Here is a 20852-nt window from a genome sequence, read left to right on the forward strand (position 1 = left end):
GCCCCCATTGTAACAGGCATAAAATTTTCCTCTCATACTTGATGCCACAATACTATTCTTATTTGGAACTTTAACTTGTTGAAACAATTAAGAATAATAAAATTTATGAGAAATTGCTTTTTTTTATATCAATTAAAAAATTTGGGATAAAATAAGTGAAGAATTGGTTAGGGATAAATTACTTTTATAAATATTACGATATATTATGATTAGTAATTAATACACTTTGATGAACGATATTAATTTTAATTAATACTAGATTTGGATATATAATTCTCATACGAATGGTTTTTTGTCTTATATATGATTTCGTGACATTAATTATTTTTCATAATTAATATATTTTATACAATATTTTTATGTATAATTAATTACTTAATGTTGCCGTTTAGAAAATTTATATAATAAATAAGCGGGACGCATTTTCTCTCTGCTTGGTAGTCGAATATTTAAATATATAATAAAGTAAAAATAAATATAATTATGATCGTATAAATACATTACTGTAAAATTATACTTTATAGCAATTCTTCTTTTATTATTTAAGGCACTTTGAAATATAAGGAAGACATTTAAATTTCAATTAATTTCGTTTAAACGTTTACATGAATTGTTTAGTCGACATGTTCTATATCAGTGGTTTGCGACGATTCACTCTCATTGATATTTTTCTTGATTAACTTCCATTCTGCAGCAGCTTCTAAAGCATTAGATGCTAGTTCTTTAATCATCGTATTTTGCACTGTGTCATTTTTACTCAGTGCCATCAGTAGTTCCATTATATCTGTCTCGATAAGCTTTGCAGCAACGTCTTTCGTACTTCTCATCATATTCAGTATAATTACTACACCCCTATGTTGTATGTCGTCGTTTGGATTAGCGAGTAAAAAGCGTAAAGATTCTAGCCAATCTTTCGAGTCGAAAATTTTCTCACAAGCCTTTTCGCTAGCTGACGTTAACATTGCCAGAGCTCCTGCCGCTGCCATGCTAGTATCTTGATCTTCGTCTTCGCATAGTATTACAAGATACTTAACCCGATCGTTTTGTTGCTCGAAATATTGAATTACTTCTTCGCACATTATCAAATTATTCATAACTTGTGTGGATGCGCGTCTTAACATGTCGTGATCCTCATACATATAAGCCTCAATCTTCTGAAATCCTCCCTCCTTCAATATGCGTCTTCGAACGCTATCGCTAACACCAGCCAGGTTGCATAAAGCCAACAGACTCTCAAAATTCTCGAGCGCGGAACATTCCGGGCTTAAAAGATTTATAAACGGCCGAACAACTTCCATGATTCTTTGACCGGGAAACGCGACTTCGGGGTTTATCGTAATTCCTAAACGAGCCAGGGCCTGTGAAGCTTGCTTTTTTCCTTTATCTGTGCCTTCTAGAGCTAACGGCAATAATGCCTTCGTGGCGCCTTGTTGAACAATTATTCCTCTCACTTCTTGTTGACTGCATATCGCGTTAAAAACACGGGATATCAATTCTTTGCTATTTTGACTATCCGTTTTGGCGAGGCTCACTAAAGCGCTGGTTACGCCGGCTTTTGCTAACGCGCATAATCTTTTATTCACGAAATCAACGTCATCTAATTCGTGCTCCTCGGGAATATGATGTTTCGCAAATTTCGCCAACTCTATCATTTCTGGGATGAGCTCCTGTTTATCATAAGCGTTGCACAAGTTCACCAGCGTTGTGACTACACCGTAAAGAACCGACTGATCACCAGTCTTGGCAAGCTCGATCATCGCTTGCACGGCTTGTTGGTCATCGATCAACTTTTCTTTGACTTCGGCATCGAAAGTAAGGTACGACAAACCTTCAACGGCCCATTTTCTCATATCCTTGTCCTTCTTGGGATTAATTAAGAATCGTCTGCAAGCTTCAGCCAACTTCTTCGTCGCTCCATCCGCAAACGGTCTAATAGTCGCATCTGTGCCTCCAGAGCTGCCCAACTTGCATAAACCTACTAACGCTCGAACTCGAATTGAATCATCTTTAGATTGATACAGTTTTTTCAGTATATTCACACCTTGACTTATAATCGCGTTAGCTTTATCCTTTTTGGTTGCAGCGGCGACGATACATTCGCAAGCCACTTTCTGTTGCAGTACATCATCTGTTCCTGCCATAACAAGAATCATCTCTAAAATCCCTTCTTTAGCCACAACCGCATTTCCAACATCTAACGGGCCCATTAATAAAGTTGTAATCGCAACCACTACTCGCACCTATAAAATAATCAATTTAAATTTTGCTTCGTAAATATTATAAAACAATTTATTTCAAAAAATATTTAAAAAATTACAGTTCTATTTAGTTAGTTTTAAGTGGCAAGAAAAAAAAAGAAAAATTTTAAATTTATACCTTTGATTCTATATCAGGTGAAAGTAATTTGTCTTTAATAAATTCATCGATGGCGTTACGAAATTTGTCTTTAGCTGCATCATAGTACATATTTTCATATATTTTTGCTAAGCACACGCTGGTTACTGTTCGCGTGGACGACGTGACGTTCATCGATGATTCGTATTTGAATTCTTCCATTTCACTGGCCACTTCCATCAATCTCTGCAAACCACCAAGCTCGACTAATCGTTCAGCCCAGTCTAATGCAGTGTAATGAATGTTACGCATAAGAAGTTCTATTATTGCATCTCTAGTAAGGCCTGTTATCGTTCTATTCGTTGTACTGTACAACAAGCACGATAGAATTGTGTCTATTTCTTTTTTATGTGTATCGCATAAAGTCTTGTCGGATTTTGAATCGGGTTTATTATCCATACCGCTATAAGTATTTAATATAGTCTGAAATTTAAATATACCATAAATTTTCATGAGTTGTGAGGAATTTATGCATAATATATTTAATAGTATACCTGCAAACAATATTGTGATGCATTGACTCTCTCTTTAGAAGTGCTATTCATCATTTCTAGAATCCAAGGCAAACCAACATCATTTATAATAGACTTGGTTCGGTTAATATCGCTCGCGCAAAGCTCGGCTATAATACGAATTGCAGTGCAAATTATTTGGTCGTTATTTTCTACTTTCGTGAGTTGTGTAATTTTGGATACACCATCTATATTAAAGATTTCTTCAGCGCCTGCTTTTTCACGTGCGAGCACAAGCACATTACTTATAGCAGTTATCCGTTTTTCATTATCAGCATTCATGTCAAATGCTAGATCCAGCATTTGCGAAACCTGATACAAAATAAAATTATATTTAAATACAACAGTATGTTCTGCATATTATAATGTTAGTAGCTTTTTATTGTTGTGTATAGTTACCTTAGTGCTAACACGTGAATTTTCCTTATGGCGTTGTTGTACAATTTCATGTAAACGTGCTGCTATGGGCTGAATAACTTTGTTATTAGGATCAGCTAAAATAATATTCCTGGCATCTCGATATGCCTCCTCAAATCTCTTTAATGCTTCTAACGCTTGACATCTGCGAAATAATGCCTTGGGATCGTTGGAACATATTTTTAATGCACTATTACAATCTTCAATTACTTTTTCATAATCACTCAGCTTTAAATAAGCAGCAGCTCGATTTTTATAGTATATTGCCTTCTCAGTATTATCCTCCTTTACTAATTTCAGAGCATTTGTATAGTGATTTACTGCTTCTGACCAATTGCTTTTGTTAAATTCTTCATTACCTTTCTCTTTCCATTCCTGTGGAGTCATATCTGATTTTGTCATATTGATATATTTCTGAAATATACAACATATATTACGTTTTTATATGAAAATATTTCAAGTAACATTTTATATATTGTCTTATATGTAATTATAATAATTTTTATATTAGGCAAGTTGTTAAAAAGTGTAAAAAAGAACAAAAATTATTTCCAAGTTGTATGCCTTACCTTTTATCTAATGACGACTTACAATTGATTTAGAAAATTTCAAAATTAGTTTGGAAGCAATCTATGCAATTCTTTTTAGTTACTTCACAGCAATTTATAATTGTAGTTTGTAATTCGATTCGCTCAATGTTCATTTTCAGAATGGATCAGCATTCGCTTGAGTCGCGTTACAAATAACGTGGACGTGGAACTATCCAGATTCGAGTTTATTTTCAGCGTGCCGTCTTTGACATAAATAGGCACATTGGGTTTAAATATAGACGCATTGATACACGCTTTCGTTATGCTGGCTGTAATTCAATAATCATTAATTACGAAAGTTCGAGTTCTGATCGCGGCAGATCATGAAAGATTTACAATGCTACGTGCAAGGCTTTTTTATTGCTTGAATGGAAATTAAGGAATAATTTCGTACACGTCGTTACGAGAGTCGGTGACAATTTGTATGCCTTCCTTTTACGCTTCTTCAAATTCCAGAATTTAAGTTGTCCGATGAAAACACGTCTCAGGAGATTTTTTATTTATAACATAATCTAAGATGCGCGAATTCTATTTATGCGAAAATAACCGCCGTTTTATTGACATTTTTAGACGAAAGAGTTGTTTTCTTGTGGAAGCACCAAGAAAGGCAGGAATGGCAGGAAGCACGACCTGCACTGGTTAGGTTACTCCCAATTTTGAGGTTGGAAACACAGATGTAATTTTTATTACCTGATTGACGCATCACGGTCAATCACACATACATACGAGTCAACGCGCTATCATATATGGTTAGACAATCAGAGACTTCAATAGTATAACTTAACGATAAATCAGAAACATTTTAAAATAAATAAAATAAACTTCTTTTTCACTTTTTTTTAAAGATAATTTTGTACTAATACAATTTAACACGACTTTTTTTAGATCGACCTTTTATTCACATAAAATGTAGAAATCAATTTATTACAAAAATTTTTATTATTAATTTTATTTAAAAAATCTAGCGCGCCGACCAATCATAACGCTCCATAAATTGTCTAATTGCTAATAGTTTACGCGACCCGTTGCGCAGTTGAGAGGACACGCCGGCCACGCGAAGAGCATAGTCTTGTACGAATAAGTGTCGACGTCGTCGACTCGTGAACGATAATCGTGAACAATGAAACGAACGATCATTTTCTGTTCTCCTGTGTTATTCTATTCGTCATTCTGCGCTTCGTTTTGTGCCTCGAAAAAATGCTTCGGAACGACAAGGTTACAAAGCGGGTGCAGTGCACGGAGCGTCCGACCTGATATTAGCCGCGTAGCCCGCGACCGGTATAACCAACCCGCTTTACTCGCCATCTCCTTCAGCGGCATTCAGCGAGTTCCGGTGATCGCCATTGTCCGAGCGTGAAATCTGCACCTCGCGCGTATTCTTCGTCGCGGTCGAGGCTCTCATCCCGCTTCGAGCAGGTGATTTTTAAGGAACTTCAAGTAGATAAAGTGCTCGAAAAATATTTCATATCGCGGCCCGTCTCATTCACCGCTTGTCATTACTTCTCGATATCGTTCATTCCGCCGACGAGAATCAAAACGAAAGGTAACCTCGCTTTACGATTTAGAGCCAGTTAATTGTGTCGAGATCGAAGATACAACGGACGGGAGTGCCGTGGATTATCTCGCGAGTGACTTGTGGAAGGATGACTCGACACGTCCCATCTGAGAGGAGGAGCAGGCCCGGGAAGGGCATCATGCGTCGGCGGAGCAACTTTTAGGTGAGAGTTAATTCTTTTTTATAAAATCTTTATAAAAATAAAGCCCTATCTTTACATTAATCTAATTTTTAACATGTTGTCTACATTAATATGTTTTATTTTATGTTACAGTCACCGGCAGTATTCCACAACTCCGCTGAAGCTCATGCTGACTGGTAAGTCTCATGATTTTTTTTCGTAGTTCGTAATTAAGTATCTTGAATCGGCAACACGTCGTCGACCATAAATTACTCGGTTGTAATTATATTGAAATTATTGTAATTAATTAATGTCCCTAATTATAATGACGTGCACAAATTGAGACTTATCGAAAAATAGCGCACGATAAGCGTGCACATGCCTTGTTCTAGTAACGTATAAATTGCTACGCAATTCACTCTAAAAAGACGAGATTTTTATCTTTTTTTTTTTTAATCTTCTCGAATTTTTTTATTTTGTAATCCATTATATTTTTGCTTATATTATACCAGTATAAAAAATAGATTAATAAATAAAATTAGCATTAAGATACGGAAGAATTATGTAACATTTCTTTTAGTCTGTTCAATTATTAAGAAATATTTTTAGAAACGAATGAAGTATAATGTATGCGTTTGCATAATGCTTTTAGACCTGTCACATTATTAATTCCGTCATATATTGATTGCTTATTAATTTCCACTTCACGGACCAATAAAAAAGGAATATGAGCAACTTTTTCTGAATAAATTAAAATTTGATTTACTCATGATACTATGTTCTACAATATCACATTTTAATATTATATATTATCAGTTCTCTGTTTTTTGTTCTTTTTTTTTTAATTTTTTACGTATAATTTAATATATGAAACTAATAATTATTAAAATTAATTATAGTTAATTTTTATTATATTCATATTTTTAAATTGAATAAATGGCGTTATAATTAAAATAATAATATTTTAATAATATGAAAGTAGTAAACATTTTTAATAACATTTAAAGCATAAAAAAAATTATTAAATGTATTAATTTAATATTCTTATCTACTATAATTTACAATATTAATATATATATTATAATTATACAATTTATCTTATCTACTGCATTTTTAAACTTACAATTTAATATTACTGCACTGAAACATACATATCAAAAATTTAATATCAATACGTCATTCGTTTATACATAGATCTATGTACATACATTTTATCGTGCATTATCTAAAGATTTTTCGTCTTATAACGACGATCTTATATTTCGTTAATGCAGTGTTGCGAATAATCATAAGAAATACAGGCTTTCTTCGATTCGTTTCATTCCAAGTTACATTGCACCATGCGCTAATAACAATAATAATACATACGAATTTGCAAAGAAGATTGTAGTTTTTTTTTTCGTACTTTCGTTAACGCGTGGCAGCAACCATTAATTACGACGTCTAATTATCTATCAAACAGTCTGTTTTCGACATCCTTTTTATTGTCGGTAAAATATTAATGGAAGTGTATTGGCCGTTACATAAGGGTATTCTTAAATCGGGATTGTCGTTACTTTTGGCCATTTCCTGTTCCTGCTGATGATGTTGATTAAGTATCCATATGATAGAGATCAGTGATAACACTGACGTCGTCACGCCGATAACACCAAGCAGGTACATCAGCACTGTTTGCGCGATTGGCAAGATTCGAAGTATTAATTTTAGCACAATGACTAGGTAGGTCGGCAACGGTGAAATGTACTGCAAAAAAAAAAAAATAATAATGTTACGTTCTATATAAATTAATTAATCTATACTTGAATATTACTATTAACGTTTATGACTATTTTGCATTATCAATCCGCGTGTTTGAAATAATATTGAGTAATATTTCTTCGTGAAAACATGGATGATAACGTTGCACCGCGAGTTGCGGATAGTTAGTAGTTATAGGTACAATAAAAAAAGCAGATTGGAGAAAGTGGAGAGAGATATGTGTATCATAGCTTTCACAGAAGGAGATCTTTGTATGTCAGTTGCACAGCTGTAGATTACTCACCAAATCGGACCAGAATAATGGTATTGTAAGATTGTTAAATGCCGCAATTTGAGAATTGTAACGTGAATGTTGCATCACCAAATTTGTTTGCATTCTGGAATGAAAGAATATTGGCACACCGACCGTCTAAAACAAAACAAAGAAAATGCGAAGATAAATATGATTATTTAGTGCTCAAGTCGTAGACCTAAATAAATGTTAAAAAGTCTAGAAATGTTAGAATTTTTTATTTTTGTTAACAAACAATTTTACAAACGTTTTATTTATTTTAAGAGATTTTATTTATAAAAAAAAAGCTTTGCAAAAAAAATGCGCAAAATATAAAAAAGAACTAGCTTGTATCGACTACAATGTATGTTAGAAAAACTGTTAATATCGGCGGTTTCGTTTCTATGTCATCATTACATGGACGTTAGATAAGATTAAAATAGTAAAAGATAACTTGCACCACTTTCAAACATGTTCTTCATACGCAATTCAAAGAAAATACATGGCGATTGAATAATCCGCACGTAAGACTTATCTAATCCTAATTATACAAGAATGTAAGTAAGTGGTGAGTAAAAATATATACATACACATATATAGGAATTATACATATATATGAAAATTATGATCTTCAATATTTGCTGTTAATCAATTTGACGCGCCAATGTCTTTCGTAGACAAAAATAAAAATAAATTTCTGCAATATGTGACTATAAAAATTAATACAAAATTATACTTTCAAATTACAACAAATAGCAATTATTTTGAATATCAAATATCATTTACCTGTTGTAGAATTGCATAAGAGCCATGCTTCTCTCGATCGGGCTTTAGACCTTCCACATTTTCTAGTAAACTCGGGTCGGCGTCAAGGAAATGTGGTAGCGATACCGCGACCGGGATATCTGAATCAAAGAAATAAATTATTTAGTAAACTTCTTGATAATGCGCATCTTTTTAGAGAAATCACGTGTATCTCCGTGACTGTTGACATTGAACAAGAAAGTATCAAAGCCACGATAATTTACCATGGACTTAAGGCAAATGACCCGCAGAAAAGTAATATGACTATGGCGTAAACTCGTCGCAAGCTATAGCGATTACACAATGGAATTATAAATAGCTCAGCGATAATTAGAATTGCGATCGTGTTCTATCGTGTAATTTCTTATGTTTTATATTTTATTAAGAAACATTTATCGACGAATCGGTACGAATAAAATACGTACTATAATAGCACGGCGTTACGTCAGACAATCCTTTCTTCAGGCAGGTTTTCATCTTTCTGCAGTAGCATTCGTTGTCAGGGTTTAGATCAGGTGGATCAGCGAAATCGTTTCTAAGGGTGTAAAGATATCCTGGCAGACCATTATCCGCCCAAACTTCTTTTCTAAACGTTATTGGTAGTGGGCGACAAAACGCTTTCCTAAAGACCCTGAAAGTGGCACGTTTGTCCAAGAACGACGGAAATACGATGCCTTCCGTAGAGCCTTGAAGCGTATTACAAATTGTATTTCTAAAACGAGGAAAAAGATTTCTGTTATAATTAAACAAATAATAGAGATTAACTTAATAAAATTATTAAAGAAAGAATTGCACGAGTTGCCTACATCGCCAGTATTTCTAATCTTCCGCGAAAAATAATTTCCGCGATGCTATTTACGCACATAGCTTATGCTTCTAAAGGTGTTTCAATTTACACGTCGTTTGTTTTTCAATAACAGCGTACCATAAATTTTTATGATGCTCTTAAAATATGTCACTTAGCACGTTTTGGCAAAATGAAAAAATGTCGCTTCATACTTTGTCGCGCGTGACTCAAAAACAACAGAAAATATTATATTGACGTTCGAACGATAGTTATTGCCTGTTATAGTGAAATATAAAAGCTCACTTCTGCAGTATTTTTTCGTCATTACAACTTACTCTTTTCTCGTTTCGTTGCTTTTCGGCTCAACGTATCCCCATTGCATCATTCCAGGACTGCCATTGTACTGATCGATACTGAGATACCTTCCTTTTTCTTCTACCATATCGGCATTTTTTTTAAGAATTACCGTCACTATATTCTCACCCTCGTCGTACATCTGCCAACGACACAAATATAAATTTTCATAAATTTATATAAAATTTTATCTCCAAGCATATTATTTTTTTAATTTCTTTGAAAATTAATTGTTCTCTTTACAAACGATGCGGCCTTTTTAAGTTATCTTTGCTTAAGTTTTGCTTGAAAAATTGTTTCGTTAATTCGGCAGCGTTGCATATCTTTTTTTTAAATAAATAATATTTGCGACGCATTTCCACAATCAGTATCAAAGACAAAATAAACATTAATTTATGACAGATCATTATGGCTTATCGATAAAATTCATGGGAGCCAATAATGCAATAAATTGCACAATTACGTGATAGCAATGCAATTTTTAAACGATTAGTAATTGATTCACACATTTTATCTCTTTCGCGAGCTTACATTTTTTTTCCTTCTGGTGCTTGTGTTAATGAATTAATTATCTGCTTGTAGATTAATATATGCATGTTCAGAACAATGTAAGATTATTATTATACGCTGGTCAAATAGAACTTTTATTATGTTGAAGCAAAAACAAAGCGATAAATAAACCTATTGATTATTAAAGCTCGTAATTTATCATTAAATCGAGATTTTTGTTAAATCTGTTTATAAGTATTATTATCGCGATATAAGTACGACGTGCATTTTGTAACGGACGAATATTATAAACTTTTATCAAACACTGTGCAAATTCTCTCATAAAGTTTTTTTTAAGCCCTCGCGTGTAAAAAAAAAAAAAAGATCTTTTTATGCACGGTCTAATGTATAACAAGACTGTGTGATTTATTAATTCGGTAAGGAAAGAGTATGTGCGAAAATCATGCGTATCCCTTGGGACCATGCAGTGCTTAAGTCGTTAACACTAACCTCGTGAACCCTGAAACGAGCGTGTGTAAATAGTGAAAGGATCAGCGGCTCGCAATTGCGAAAAGCGACAGCAATTCAAGACATACGGGTCCGCGACACTGTTCCATTTGCTTTCGCGCGTACTACCGCATAATCATGATCAGGGTTGTGCCATAGATTATCAAATAATACTACCTGTTACTTGTAATCTATAAAGAAAATACGAGAAAAGTAAGAAGATATATGTATATATATAATTCAAGATCTCGACGTCCACTACTATATTCTTTATAATTAACATGAAAGAAACCACAGGTACCAATATATTGTAGAACTGTTAAAATTACTTATAAAATTACAGTATTAAAGTAGACGGAGTATTAAAAAAAAAAAAAAAAAAAAAAAGAGATAAAGAAATTAAATTAAAATTAATCTTTATATATATATATATATATATATATATATATATATATATATATATATATATATATATATATATATATTATTATTATAAAATATTCCTTTAAATATCAACGAATTGATATTATTAAGTCAATGCGTAATTTGACTGTGTATAACTCGATGTGTAAAAAGTATGCAATTTAAATTATTATAGAGTAAATGCCTTCTGTTTTAAAATAAATAATTAATTTACACGAAAGCCATCCGGCACATATACGCGGGATTTAACAGATAAGATTTAATTTAAAAAAAAAAAATCGAAAGAGAGACAGAGGGGAAAAACGGAAAGAATTAGATAGACAGTGTTGCTGATAGCTAATCGTGCATAGAGAATGCGTGCGCTTGAGTGAATTTGCGTACGGCCGGGATTTCAGAGACAGGATATGTGGAAATTTATTTTTACCAGGAGCAAAATTTCGATCGCTTTGGGATAATTTCATGCCACATTTCGTACAAAGTCCAAACGCGGGGGAACAAAAAATAATGGGACTGAAATATCACGGTGCTATTCTGGAAGGTCAAGTCGTCCACACCCGAAGAAACCGGTTTTTCTTTTCGTGCCAAAACCTATAAGTGCTCTTCCAATCTTCGACAGTGCGATTGTACACGATCTTTTAGCGACCGACCGATGACGTAGCGTCGGAGATTGAAATCTCCATTGATCAATTCCTTTTTTTTTTTTTTTTTTTTTTTATTGTCAGTTGCCCGACACGAGACGAAATAAATCGTTGCAGTAATGTTGTAAGTAGACGTACATTTTTTCACTCAAAGGTCAGATATAATGACGAATGGTTACTGACACGTTTTGCACAAGACTGCACGTTAAGCGCGTTCGACAGAAATGCGTCTGGATTCTAACCAGTTTACCCAATGATTTAGTAATCGCGAATGAACACCGGCGTATGATTAATTAAAACGCACCCCTTCTCTCTTCCTTTAGATCTCACCCCGTGCCGCTGACACTTTCGAGACTTCAAACTATAGCCGCTTTATGCGCTCGAACGGGAAATTGACGAAAGCAAGCCCACACGGGCGAAGTTATAACTTCTACGTCCGGTTCTACCAAAGTGCGCCGTGTTTTTATATGACTAACGATTAACTTTATCGATAAGAAGTAGGCCGCAATAAATTCATTGATTGACCAACGCACTCCAAACTGGTTAAGTGATAACTGTAAAACGGTTTCTTTTTGCCGGCGGATAAGTAATGCGCCGAAGCGCATTCCCCGTTAAAATTTTTAGACATCCTAACGCTTGAGAAATATTAATAATTGATGACCGAGGAGATTTAATAACACGATTGAAGCGGTGTGTACATATTGCCGCAAGTAAATTTGAATAGAATTAATATAAGTGCATAAAAAGTACTGAGAAAGCCTCTTCTTTGCGTTACAAACGAACAAGATTTAAGTAATATATTTCCAATAATTTTCCACGATTGTATCCAAGTGTTAAACGTATTCGTAATACCTTACGCCTTTCAGTGCGTCGGTTCAAGTACAAAAGTAGCTTTACTCACCCTGTCCAGGAGACCGAATTTTTGGAAGTTGATAAAATTTGGCACGATTCTACTGGCCAATTTTACTAACGAGTCCTCGTAGCCCCATAGATATTCGTACACCGAAATATTGAGAATCGGCTTCGCGTTCATTAAGGTTGCCAATTGAACCAGAGGAAAGTTCACTATAAATCCGGCATTGTTCAGAGCGGACGAGACACCCTGCGTGAAAATGTCTCTGCGTAAAATTTATCTCACAAACAATTACTTTTATCATTTATTACGAAGTAATCTCAACAATATTGCGTTATATTAATAGCGAAAATCAAAGTGAATATATTATTAAATTTGAAGATACAGAATTTTGTTTTATCTCTCGCAATTATTACGTCGAGGAAAACAGAATGGCGTCTTTGCTTTACGATTACTTCGAGATCACGAGTTTTTTGTCACTTGCAAGTAATAAAAATTGCAGTCTTAATAATAATGACAACTACGTTTCTCAAGAATTATATCGACAATAACTAATGAAAGAATTATGCGTAAGTTGTTTTTCCGACGTGTTTAATATCTATTCGATGAAACTGGCATTAATATGAACGTAATAGATTAATATTGCATTTAGTTTGATAATTAGTAATTAATTATTTTAAATTATTATTTTATTTACCAAGTATGGTACGTTCGGAACGTAGACTATGTCATTCATGGGATCCCTGGTGGACATTTCCGGGACATAAACCACCGTTCTTCTAGGGACGTAAGTCAGGGTATCGTTATCGTTGTACGTAATGTTATCATTTACGAGATGCTCTCTAAAAATAAATAAAATATTTACAGCTCGCGTGTACTTGCCACTACACGTTTATTTGCAATTTAATTAAATGGTGACACATAAAACATTTTGCTCGCAAAGCACGCGCGCATAATATCTGATAATATTAATAATAAGAAAGAAAAACATGCTTACTGATACACATACGGCCCGATTTCTTGAACTTTGAGCTTCTCCTTGCCGCTTAAAAATTCTACCGGATTGGTAATATTAAAGACATATACGTTTAAATAGATGTTACATGGTGGTTTTTTCCATATTGAAAAAAGTAGCGAATGCTGTGACATTTCTAAGTTCTGAAAAAGTAATATTCACTTACATCAATATAATAACCTGTAATTAAACAATTAAATGTCTGCGCCGAAAGTATTTTTCTCCATCTGCATAGACTTGTTTTTTGTTTTATTTATCTAGACTTGTTTTTATAATTTTCGTTATTTATAGATACTTACGTATTCCAATATCATGGTCATGGGATCGGTGATGTAAATCATATACGTCAAGGAACTACATCCGATGCCTACTATGAATAAAATGATGCATTCTACAAAATAAAAAAAAAAAAAAAAGAACAGAAAAAAAGATACTTTTTTATTGACTAATTGTAACTTATTGTGTTTTAATGTCACTGGTACATTATTGTACTGTACGAGGAATGTGTAATAAATTTCATGTAATAATTTCCGGAAGTTAATATGCAAAGAGCGTTTTTCTTCTAATAAATTTTAAAATTTAATTATGCACGATAAGATATTGAAATGATATTCGTAAAATACAATAACTACTCTACTATTGTGCGAAATAATAATGCAGCGACACGTGTTATTTTTTTTAATTGTACGTAGTTGCATGCACACGTGCAACTTATTGGTACTTGTACATTCTTTCCTATAAACTTTGAACTGAAAATACATAGCACGTTTACGCATAAATAAAGAATTGCTTCTACATGACAAAATTATCTTTATTTGCATTATCGGTTTTTAAAAATAATTTTTCAATTATTATTTGCTTAATAATTATTATTTATAATGCAAGAACTGTTGCAGATGCAAGAGTTAATTTCCAGTTTTTAATTAAATAAGTGAAATATCGGCAAGCTATAAATCACGATAGTTTTTTTTTAGTATCATTGGCTGAGGAATCGTAAGACTAATAAATATGAATGTCTAAAATATGCAAAATGTAATAGTTCTTAGTTGTTTTCTTTCGTACGAGCGATTCATCGATTATGCCAAACGTGGACTATGAGTCCCTCAATCAAGTAACGCAGAACGAAGTAAACAGTTACAGCACATATATTATTATGCACAACGAGTTATTTTCGATATATAAATCGACAGTGGATGAAAAAGTATTTGATAAATTTTTATAAATCTCTATTGTTTCACTTTACGCTTAGCCTGTGCCAAAATGTGCCGAAAAGCGGTATTTTTCTATACATATTTGCCAACCGTTCACCTTCGGCTTCACTCGATCTTGTGAAAGAAGGTGGATTATATTCGAGCGGAATTCAGCTCAATACCGTCGTTTTTGTCTCGTGTAGGTGTATGCGTGTGTGTCACACGACTTATTGACCACACGCAACAATCTTTTCGTGTCTTAAGGCCGTTAATTTGTCGTCAATAATGTTTAGTATCCTAGGCTGTTAAAAAAAAAAAATGTCTCTGAGTAAATTCCCGGAACTTATTCGCGTATTGAAGAAAAAGATGATGAAATATGAACTTGTTAAATAGATTTATTCCCGCGTTAAACATTTTTTTGCCGAAATTGTTATAAACTTTACGACATTCTCATTTAGATTGACTTATTTTTTTCAAATAAAAAAAATTTGCGAGTTTATTATCATGCTTATGAACAAGGTGTGTTCAACAGCTAATTATACTGAAAAGACTTACAAAGTCATACCATCCATTAAGCAACAAATGTCGTTAAGGATTCTCTATTCGCAGGGTCATATGTACAAGTACAACGCATCTCAAATATCCTCTTACTCTTATCTTTCTGAGAATCATATTCGAAAGCATACATCTAATTTACAAATCTATAGGCTACAGTTCTTGAACTTTAAAATACTTTCAATACCGTGCGAATTGTCATTTCCGGTATTCCGCGTATTCTTGATATTAACGATAGGCCTCATAGGTTTCCTTGGGCCGTTCAAAATGTAAGATTTGAGGGAAAGAAGCAAATTCTAAATGTGCGAAAGACTTCTTCTGTCATAATACATTTAATTAACTATCTTGAGCGCACGTTCCATTTCATTGTAAGGCTTTCAGCTCTTCTAGACTCTTCTAGTTTCTTTAATATATGATAATTAATATATGTAATATATAACACCTTGAAATAACACCTGATAGATAGCAGCTTACCTTGACCTAAAGTATGCGTTATCTGTGATAAAAAGGACTTAATTGAGATCTCTCATTTTAATTTTTATTAAAAGTTTTGATGCAGCGAGCTAATAATCTTATCGCGAAGACTCGGGACAACTTTTATCGCTACAAATTATATACGACATACAAGAAATACAGCATTTTTCTAATATGCGAGATAATGCACCAGTAAAATTAATAACATTTTAATAATTATGTAAAACAAATTGATTTCTTATCGTTTTATTTTGCATAGAGCAATTTTACGTTATTTCCATAACGAGTTTATTATTCTAATGAAATAACTAACGTATGAGCATTAAAATTCCAAGATATTATTAGAATATCGATCAAAATTTATATTAGTCATACATAAAAATACACATATATTTATAATGTATATGTATTTTTCTGTTTTAATTCTAAATTTATTACAATTTGGTAACGATTGTTGGTACTATCGTTAGATAATAAACTCACTCGTTCTCACATTACAAATTAAATTAGATACAAAGTAATCTTTAGATTACTCACTTTTAAATTGCTGCAACGCGATTGCAGATTTCATGGCTGTGACCCGATTCGCTTTAAGTTTTTCTTTTTGTCACCTTGACTGCAGAATTCTGAAACAAATGCAAAACGACCTGGTTATTAAATCGGGACTACAGTTAACGAGCCGAGGTCAATTATATAATTTATATATAACTGTCAGTTTGATTGAATGTATTCATTTGTATGACACTATCATCGAATCTTTCCGTGCTCTTCTCTTCTGTTCCTTAAGGCTATATTCTAAAAAAGTAATCTTGAGACAGAACCAATAAACGTACTTCTGTTATTACGCGACATTAATCATCCCCTTTGGAGAACTTTTCTCTCGCAATCTTATTATTTTGCGATGTAATTTTATTAACGGCTATTAAATAAATTAAAACAAGTAAGTAAAGTGAAGCGATTGTAATTTGAGATGCGCATTTCTATTTGAGAAAGACGCAGTGTTTTGATTATTTATCTAATCATATCGAGCTGATTTCGCAGATAGCTCTTAATTAACTTTCGGTGATCTAATTCGCGTCGTTACGCCTGTATGTGCGAATATGTGAACGTGCGATCCCGTTTGTTTGCGGTGTAAGTAAATTTAAACGCTGTTCACCGTGAGTTTACCGATGCTATTAGCACCTTACTCGATATTTGCATGACGGTCAAAGCGATTCCCTTCTCGGTACAGTCCATGGACACTTTTCTCCGATATTTTCCCCGCTTAGCGTATTGACTTACGAGATGATAGTACAACTGCGTATCGCAAAACGGGTATCGATGACGTGCAAATAACGATGTTATTATTGTCCCAGCCGCTTTAATTTTCACCTGCGTTTTCCTGCTTCGTATCTCGAATACAATTTCGAAGATAATTCTTTAAAGATATGCTAATTTAAAATAGTACAACGTCGTCGAGAAACGAAAATTCGCGACAGTCGGTTAAAACAAAGAAAATTATATGCCTCCACGACATGGAACTTTGAGTAGAAATGTAGTTAGTTGTAAAACGGATACAACGCAATTTACTTAATCGGATTGCTATCGCAAAATATTGATCTTCTTTCTCTCCAGTATCAAACCGGCCGTTCATTACATGTAAAACTTATCGTCTACAAAATAAAGACACGAACAAACACCATTCATAATGCGCACATCTCGTACAGTAGCTGGAAAACACAGTAGAGAATCATTAATTGTACGTTATCTGGTTCACGCTAAAGTTCGCGAACAATTGTCTTATTCTTCCTCACGCATTTCATACGTTAAAAGTAAACCTTGCGAATAATCTTGTTAGTTTCTTACTCGCTAAATAACAAAGAAATTTTTTTTTATTTTTATTTCTCTTTCTTACGATAAAAATCTCTTTAATATTTTATTATGTGGTTCTTTTTAATTACGCACTACACTTATATTTTTAAGAAAGAAAAAAAAGTAGAAATTCTATTACTCGCTTGTTGTCTCGATAATCGAACGTATTTCTTTTTTTTTTTTTCAATTTTTTATTTGTGTTGCAAGAATCATTTAAAACTAACTCATGTTTTTTATCTAAACCGATGAAGAAATATTTAAAAATGTGATACAAAAATAGAAATTATAATAAGTGGAATTTTTTAATCTATGTATTTTAACTTGACAAACTATTTTTCGTTCGGGTCAATGGACATTTGGTTATCATCTAAAAAACTTTTAAAACTGTACGATAAGATAATATTGCGAAAAAATAACTATTATCTGTAAAATACCACGCTGTAATTTCGCGAATCTGTAAGATTTTTTACTTTATTATACTATCCCGTGTAATTATATATATTATCCTGTGTTATTTCGATGCGTAATTAATATGCAACAAATACTCTTAAAAAAAGAAGTTCTTATAAATTGAAACAATGGAATTTTCTGTTGTGAGACCGTCCTTTATTTGTATTTCGCAGAGTTACCGCAAGCTAATTCCAGGGGCTTTTTCTATCGTTTTAATTTTATTATTACAGAGATACCGATGTTTTATTAGTTTTATCGTTTATAGATATTGCGTTTCATGTACCATCGAGCATATTTACCGATTTCTGTTTTCCACCGCTATATATTTTTGTATCAAATTGTTGACTAGATACTAAAAGATTAACAATTGCATTCTGTACACACACGTACGCACACGATTTATATCTGAAAAATAGCGCTGCGACAAAAAGATTTTTTATTATATTTGTGCAATTGAAAAAAGCACGGACGTAAAGTCGTAGGTTCAACGAACATGAGACTAGATACATGTCTATACAATCTATGATACAAATCTTGCAGTAAGATAAAATAATATTATGTAATTACGCGTGACTAAATAATATCTCCGTTCATTGCGATGAAAGTGAAGATTTTAGTCTCGATGAAAGTAAATTGGATTCCACGCTTTTACACGCAAGAATGCAAAAAAAAAAAAAAAAAAAAAAAAAGTAGATACGTGCTGTACCAAATGTGCGTTACGAGACTCATTACTTTAATTATGTAATTCCTTAATCTCTCCTGGTAATATGAAAGTACCGAATCGAGCAAAGAGAGCACGTTTTTCTCTTTTTACTGCACTAATAACGATTACTTAATTAACACGACACGTGCGGCGGTGTCTAAATTAAAAAAATACCGGCTTTTAATGCACGGCTATTTCGACGATGTACATAGAATCAGAAGTTGCTGCTGTACCACCTTGGACATTGAAACAAAGAATTAGAGTAAAAATTCAATTTTTTTATACCGTCGATAATAAGAAATAAAATGTTATCAGAAAATAATTAACATTCTTTGAAGAACCAGGGCCAAGGTTAGATAGAATTATCAATACAAATTTTTTCTTTTTTTTATAAGAAGTACGTATATCTTGTACGTTGATCGAGCTTATTTAAACTTGCCACTTATAAAACAACTTATAAATATAAAATCATTTTGTTCATTTGAATTATTTTCATTTTAAGTTAAAGTAGAAATAAAAATTCATTTAATTTTAAATATATATAATTGTATGTAGATTTTATAATATCTACAATTGTTAATTTCTAATTAATGTTTAATTACGTTTCTGCGTTATTTCTGAAAAGAAGAAAAAGAAAAAGTACCTGTCGTTCGGTCCAAGGGATGCACAAAGCCGAGCGCGCCTCCGGTAGAAGTCGGCGACGAGAAGTCGCGTCACGTCTGAATTTTTCGACACTTTTTCTCACAAATCGTTTACTTCGTACGCCCGCGGGAAAGAACTTTAAAGGACAGCGGCGATGAAGAAATCGCCTCGCCGGGAGACCTCGATCACTTTGGAACGCGAGCGAAAAATTTTCGGAGAACGGGAAAATGCAACGCACTCGCTGATTTTGTGCTCCCTCGGCGAGACTTACGGCTCTCTCCCTCTTTCTCAATCGTATGTTTAGTGCGTACGAGACTTACGCGCGGTCCCCTTTATACCGTCGTTCTCTTGGGAGTAACTCAGACGACCCTCCTCTTCGGTCCAGCACAACCTCCGATCGCCGTGATTGCGATGTTTGCACGCGAAACAATAATAGCTAGTTCTTGGTGACAAACGGCTACAAATCGACATTTGCAGATATATCTATGTGCAAAACGGCCCGCGAACTCGCATCTTTTCCTCTCCCTTACGTAATTAGATCAATGATTCTTGGCGTGAGCGATTCTCAAATTACTTCCCCGAGACTCGCGTGTACCGGCTGAGGGGCCGGGTGTTAGAAGGAAAAAAAAAAAATAATACAAATTTATTACATACAACAAACATGCACTTAGATAAACGATTGCGTAAACTACAAAGCAATAAAACGGATAATTTCGGTAATCACTATCATCGATCTCGATTACTCCTAGCAATGCGGCGCACTCCTGTGATGCAATAGTACTCGAGTCGAAATGATCGGTATTTAACGGCGGCGGTTAAATGCGGCAAAAACGTCGGAGCGAACAATATAATTAAAACGATTTTAGTCTTCGTGTCCCGAACTAAAAATTTCTCCTGGCCTTTTTTTTCTTTCTTTCTTTCCTTTTTTTTTTCTTTTTCCCTCTAATCTTAAGTACCGGCGCGAGCGCACTTTTACAATGAACGCAGATAAGCGTTACGAGCGCACGCACACGTATCAATTTTCCTATAAAGATCTGCACGTAATGTGTGTAATTTTAAGTAATATTAGAGATTAACAGAAAAACCATAAAATCTTATAAATCGACGCGAAAAGGAAAAGCGATTCGTTAACTTTTGACTACCTTGCTGATGTTCGATTTGCAAGATTTTCTAATCTCTCGTTCCCAAGACTTATCTTTTCCCGCCGTTTAAATGCCACGGCTCTCTTATTCATAGAGAATCAGTCAATATTCTTCTTACTTTAACCTTGCGATATTATTCTGCTGTATTAATTACCTCTTAAGTATATTTAACGGTTGAATGACGTAAAGAATGGCATCGTAAGTAAGCCACCGCGTTCGTTTCAATATATGTTTCGATATACAATGTATCGAGAGCCAAGACACAGTTCGATTGGCTATTTTGTTGCCGCCCTATAATGAGTTACGGTTGATTGCGGGTGCATTAATGTAAAATAGTGGCCAATTACCTTTATCAGC

The 20852-nt window shown here is 33.6% G+C and overlaps 2 protein-coding genes across 3 annotated transcripts; both read right to left on the bottom strand.

Moving 5' to 3' along the window:
• Positions 1–167: 167 nt before the first annotated feature.
• Positions 168–4688, bottom strand: LOC139113321 (protein unc-45 homolog B-like). Of its 2 annotated transcripts, XM_070674395.1 has the most exons (6): positions 4308–4688; positions 3893–4182; positions 3306–3737; positions 2889–3218; positions 2377–2817; positions 168–2240 (listed from the first exon to the last, which is right to left on the bottom strand). In XM_070674395.1, the coding sequence occupies exons 3-6, from the start codon at positions 3723–3725 to the stop codon at positions 615–617; spliced, it is 2817 nt and encodes a 938-aa protein (XP_070530496.1). In that variant the 5' UTR covers positions 3726–3737; positions 3893–4182; positions 4308–4688; the 3' UTR covers positions 168–614. The 2 variants fall into 2 exon arrangements, with proteins under 2 accessions (XP_070530496.1, XP_070530497.1); XM_070674396.1 differs by lacking the exons at positions 3893–4182; positions 4308–4688 and having other exon boundaries at positions 3306–3468; positions 3534–3664.
• Positions 4689–6531: 1843 nt separating this feature from the next.
• On the bottom strand, positions 6532–19966 carry LOC139113328 (scavenger receptor class B member 1). The gene is made up of 11 exons (XM_070674411.1): positions 19355–19966; positions 16245–16333; positions 13788–13879; positions 13471–13631; positions 13171–13315; positions 12522–12722; positions 9545–9705; positions 8848–9134; positions 8405–8523; positions 7631–7756; positions 6532–7332 (listed from the first exon to the last, which is right to left on the bottom strand). The coding sequence occupies exons 2-11, from the start codon at positions 16276–16278 to the stop codon at positions 7033–7035; spliced, it is 1626 nt and encodes a 541-aa protein (XP_070530512.1). The 5' UTR covers positions 16279–16333; positions 19355–19966; the 3' UTR covers positions 6532–7032.
• Positions 19967–20852: the final 886 nt, after the last annotated feature.

The sequence above is a fragment of the Cardiocondyla obscurior genome, linkage group LG02, assembly GCF_019399895.1.
Source record: "Cardiocondyla obscurior isolate alpha-2009 linkage group LG02, Cobs3.1, whole genome shotgun sequence".
In the NCBI taxonomy this organism is placed as follows: domain Eukaryota; kingdom Metazoa; phylum Arthropoda; class Insecta; order Hymenoptera; family Formicidae; genus Cardiocondyla; species Cardiocondyla obscurior.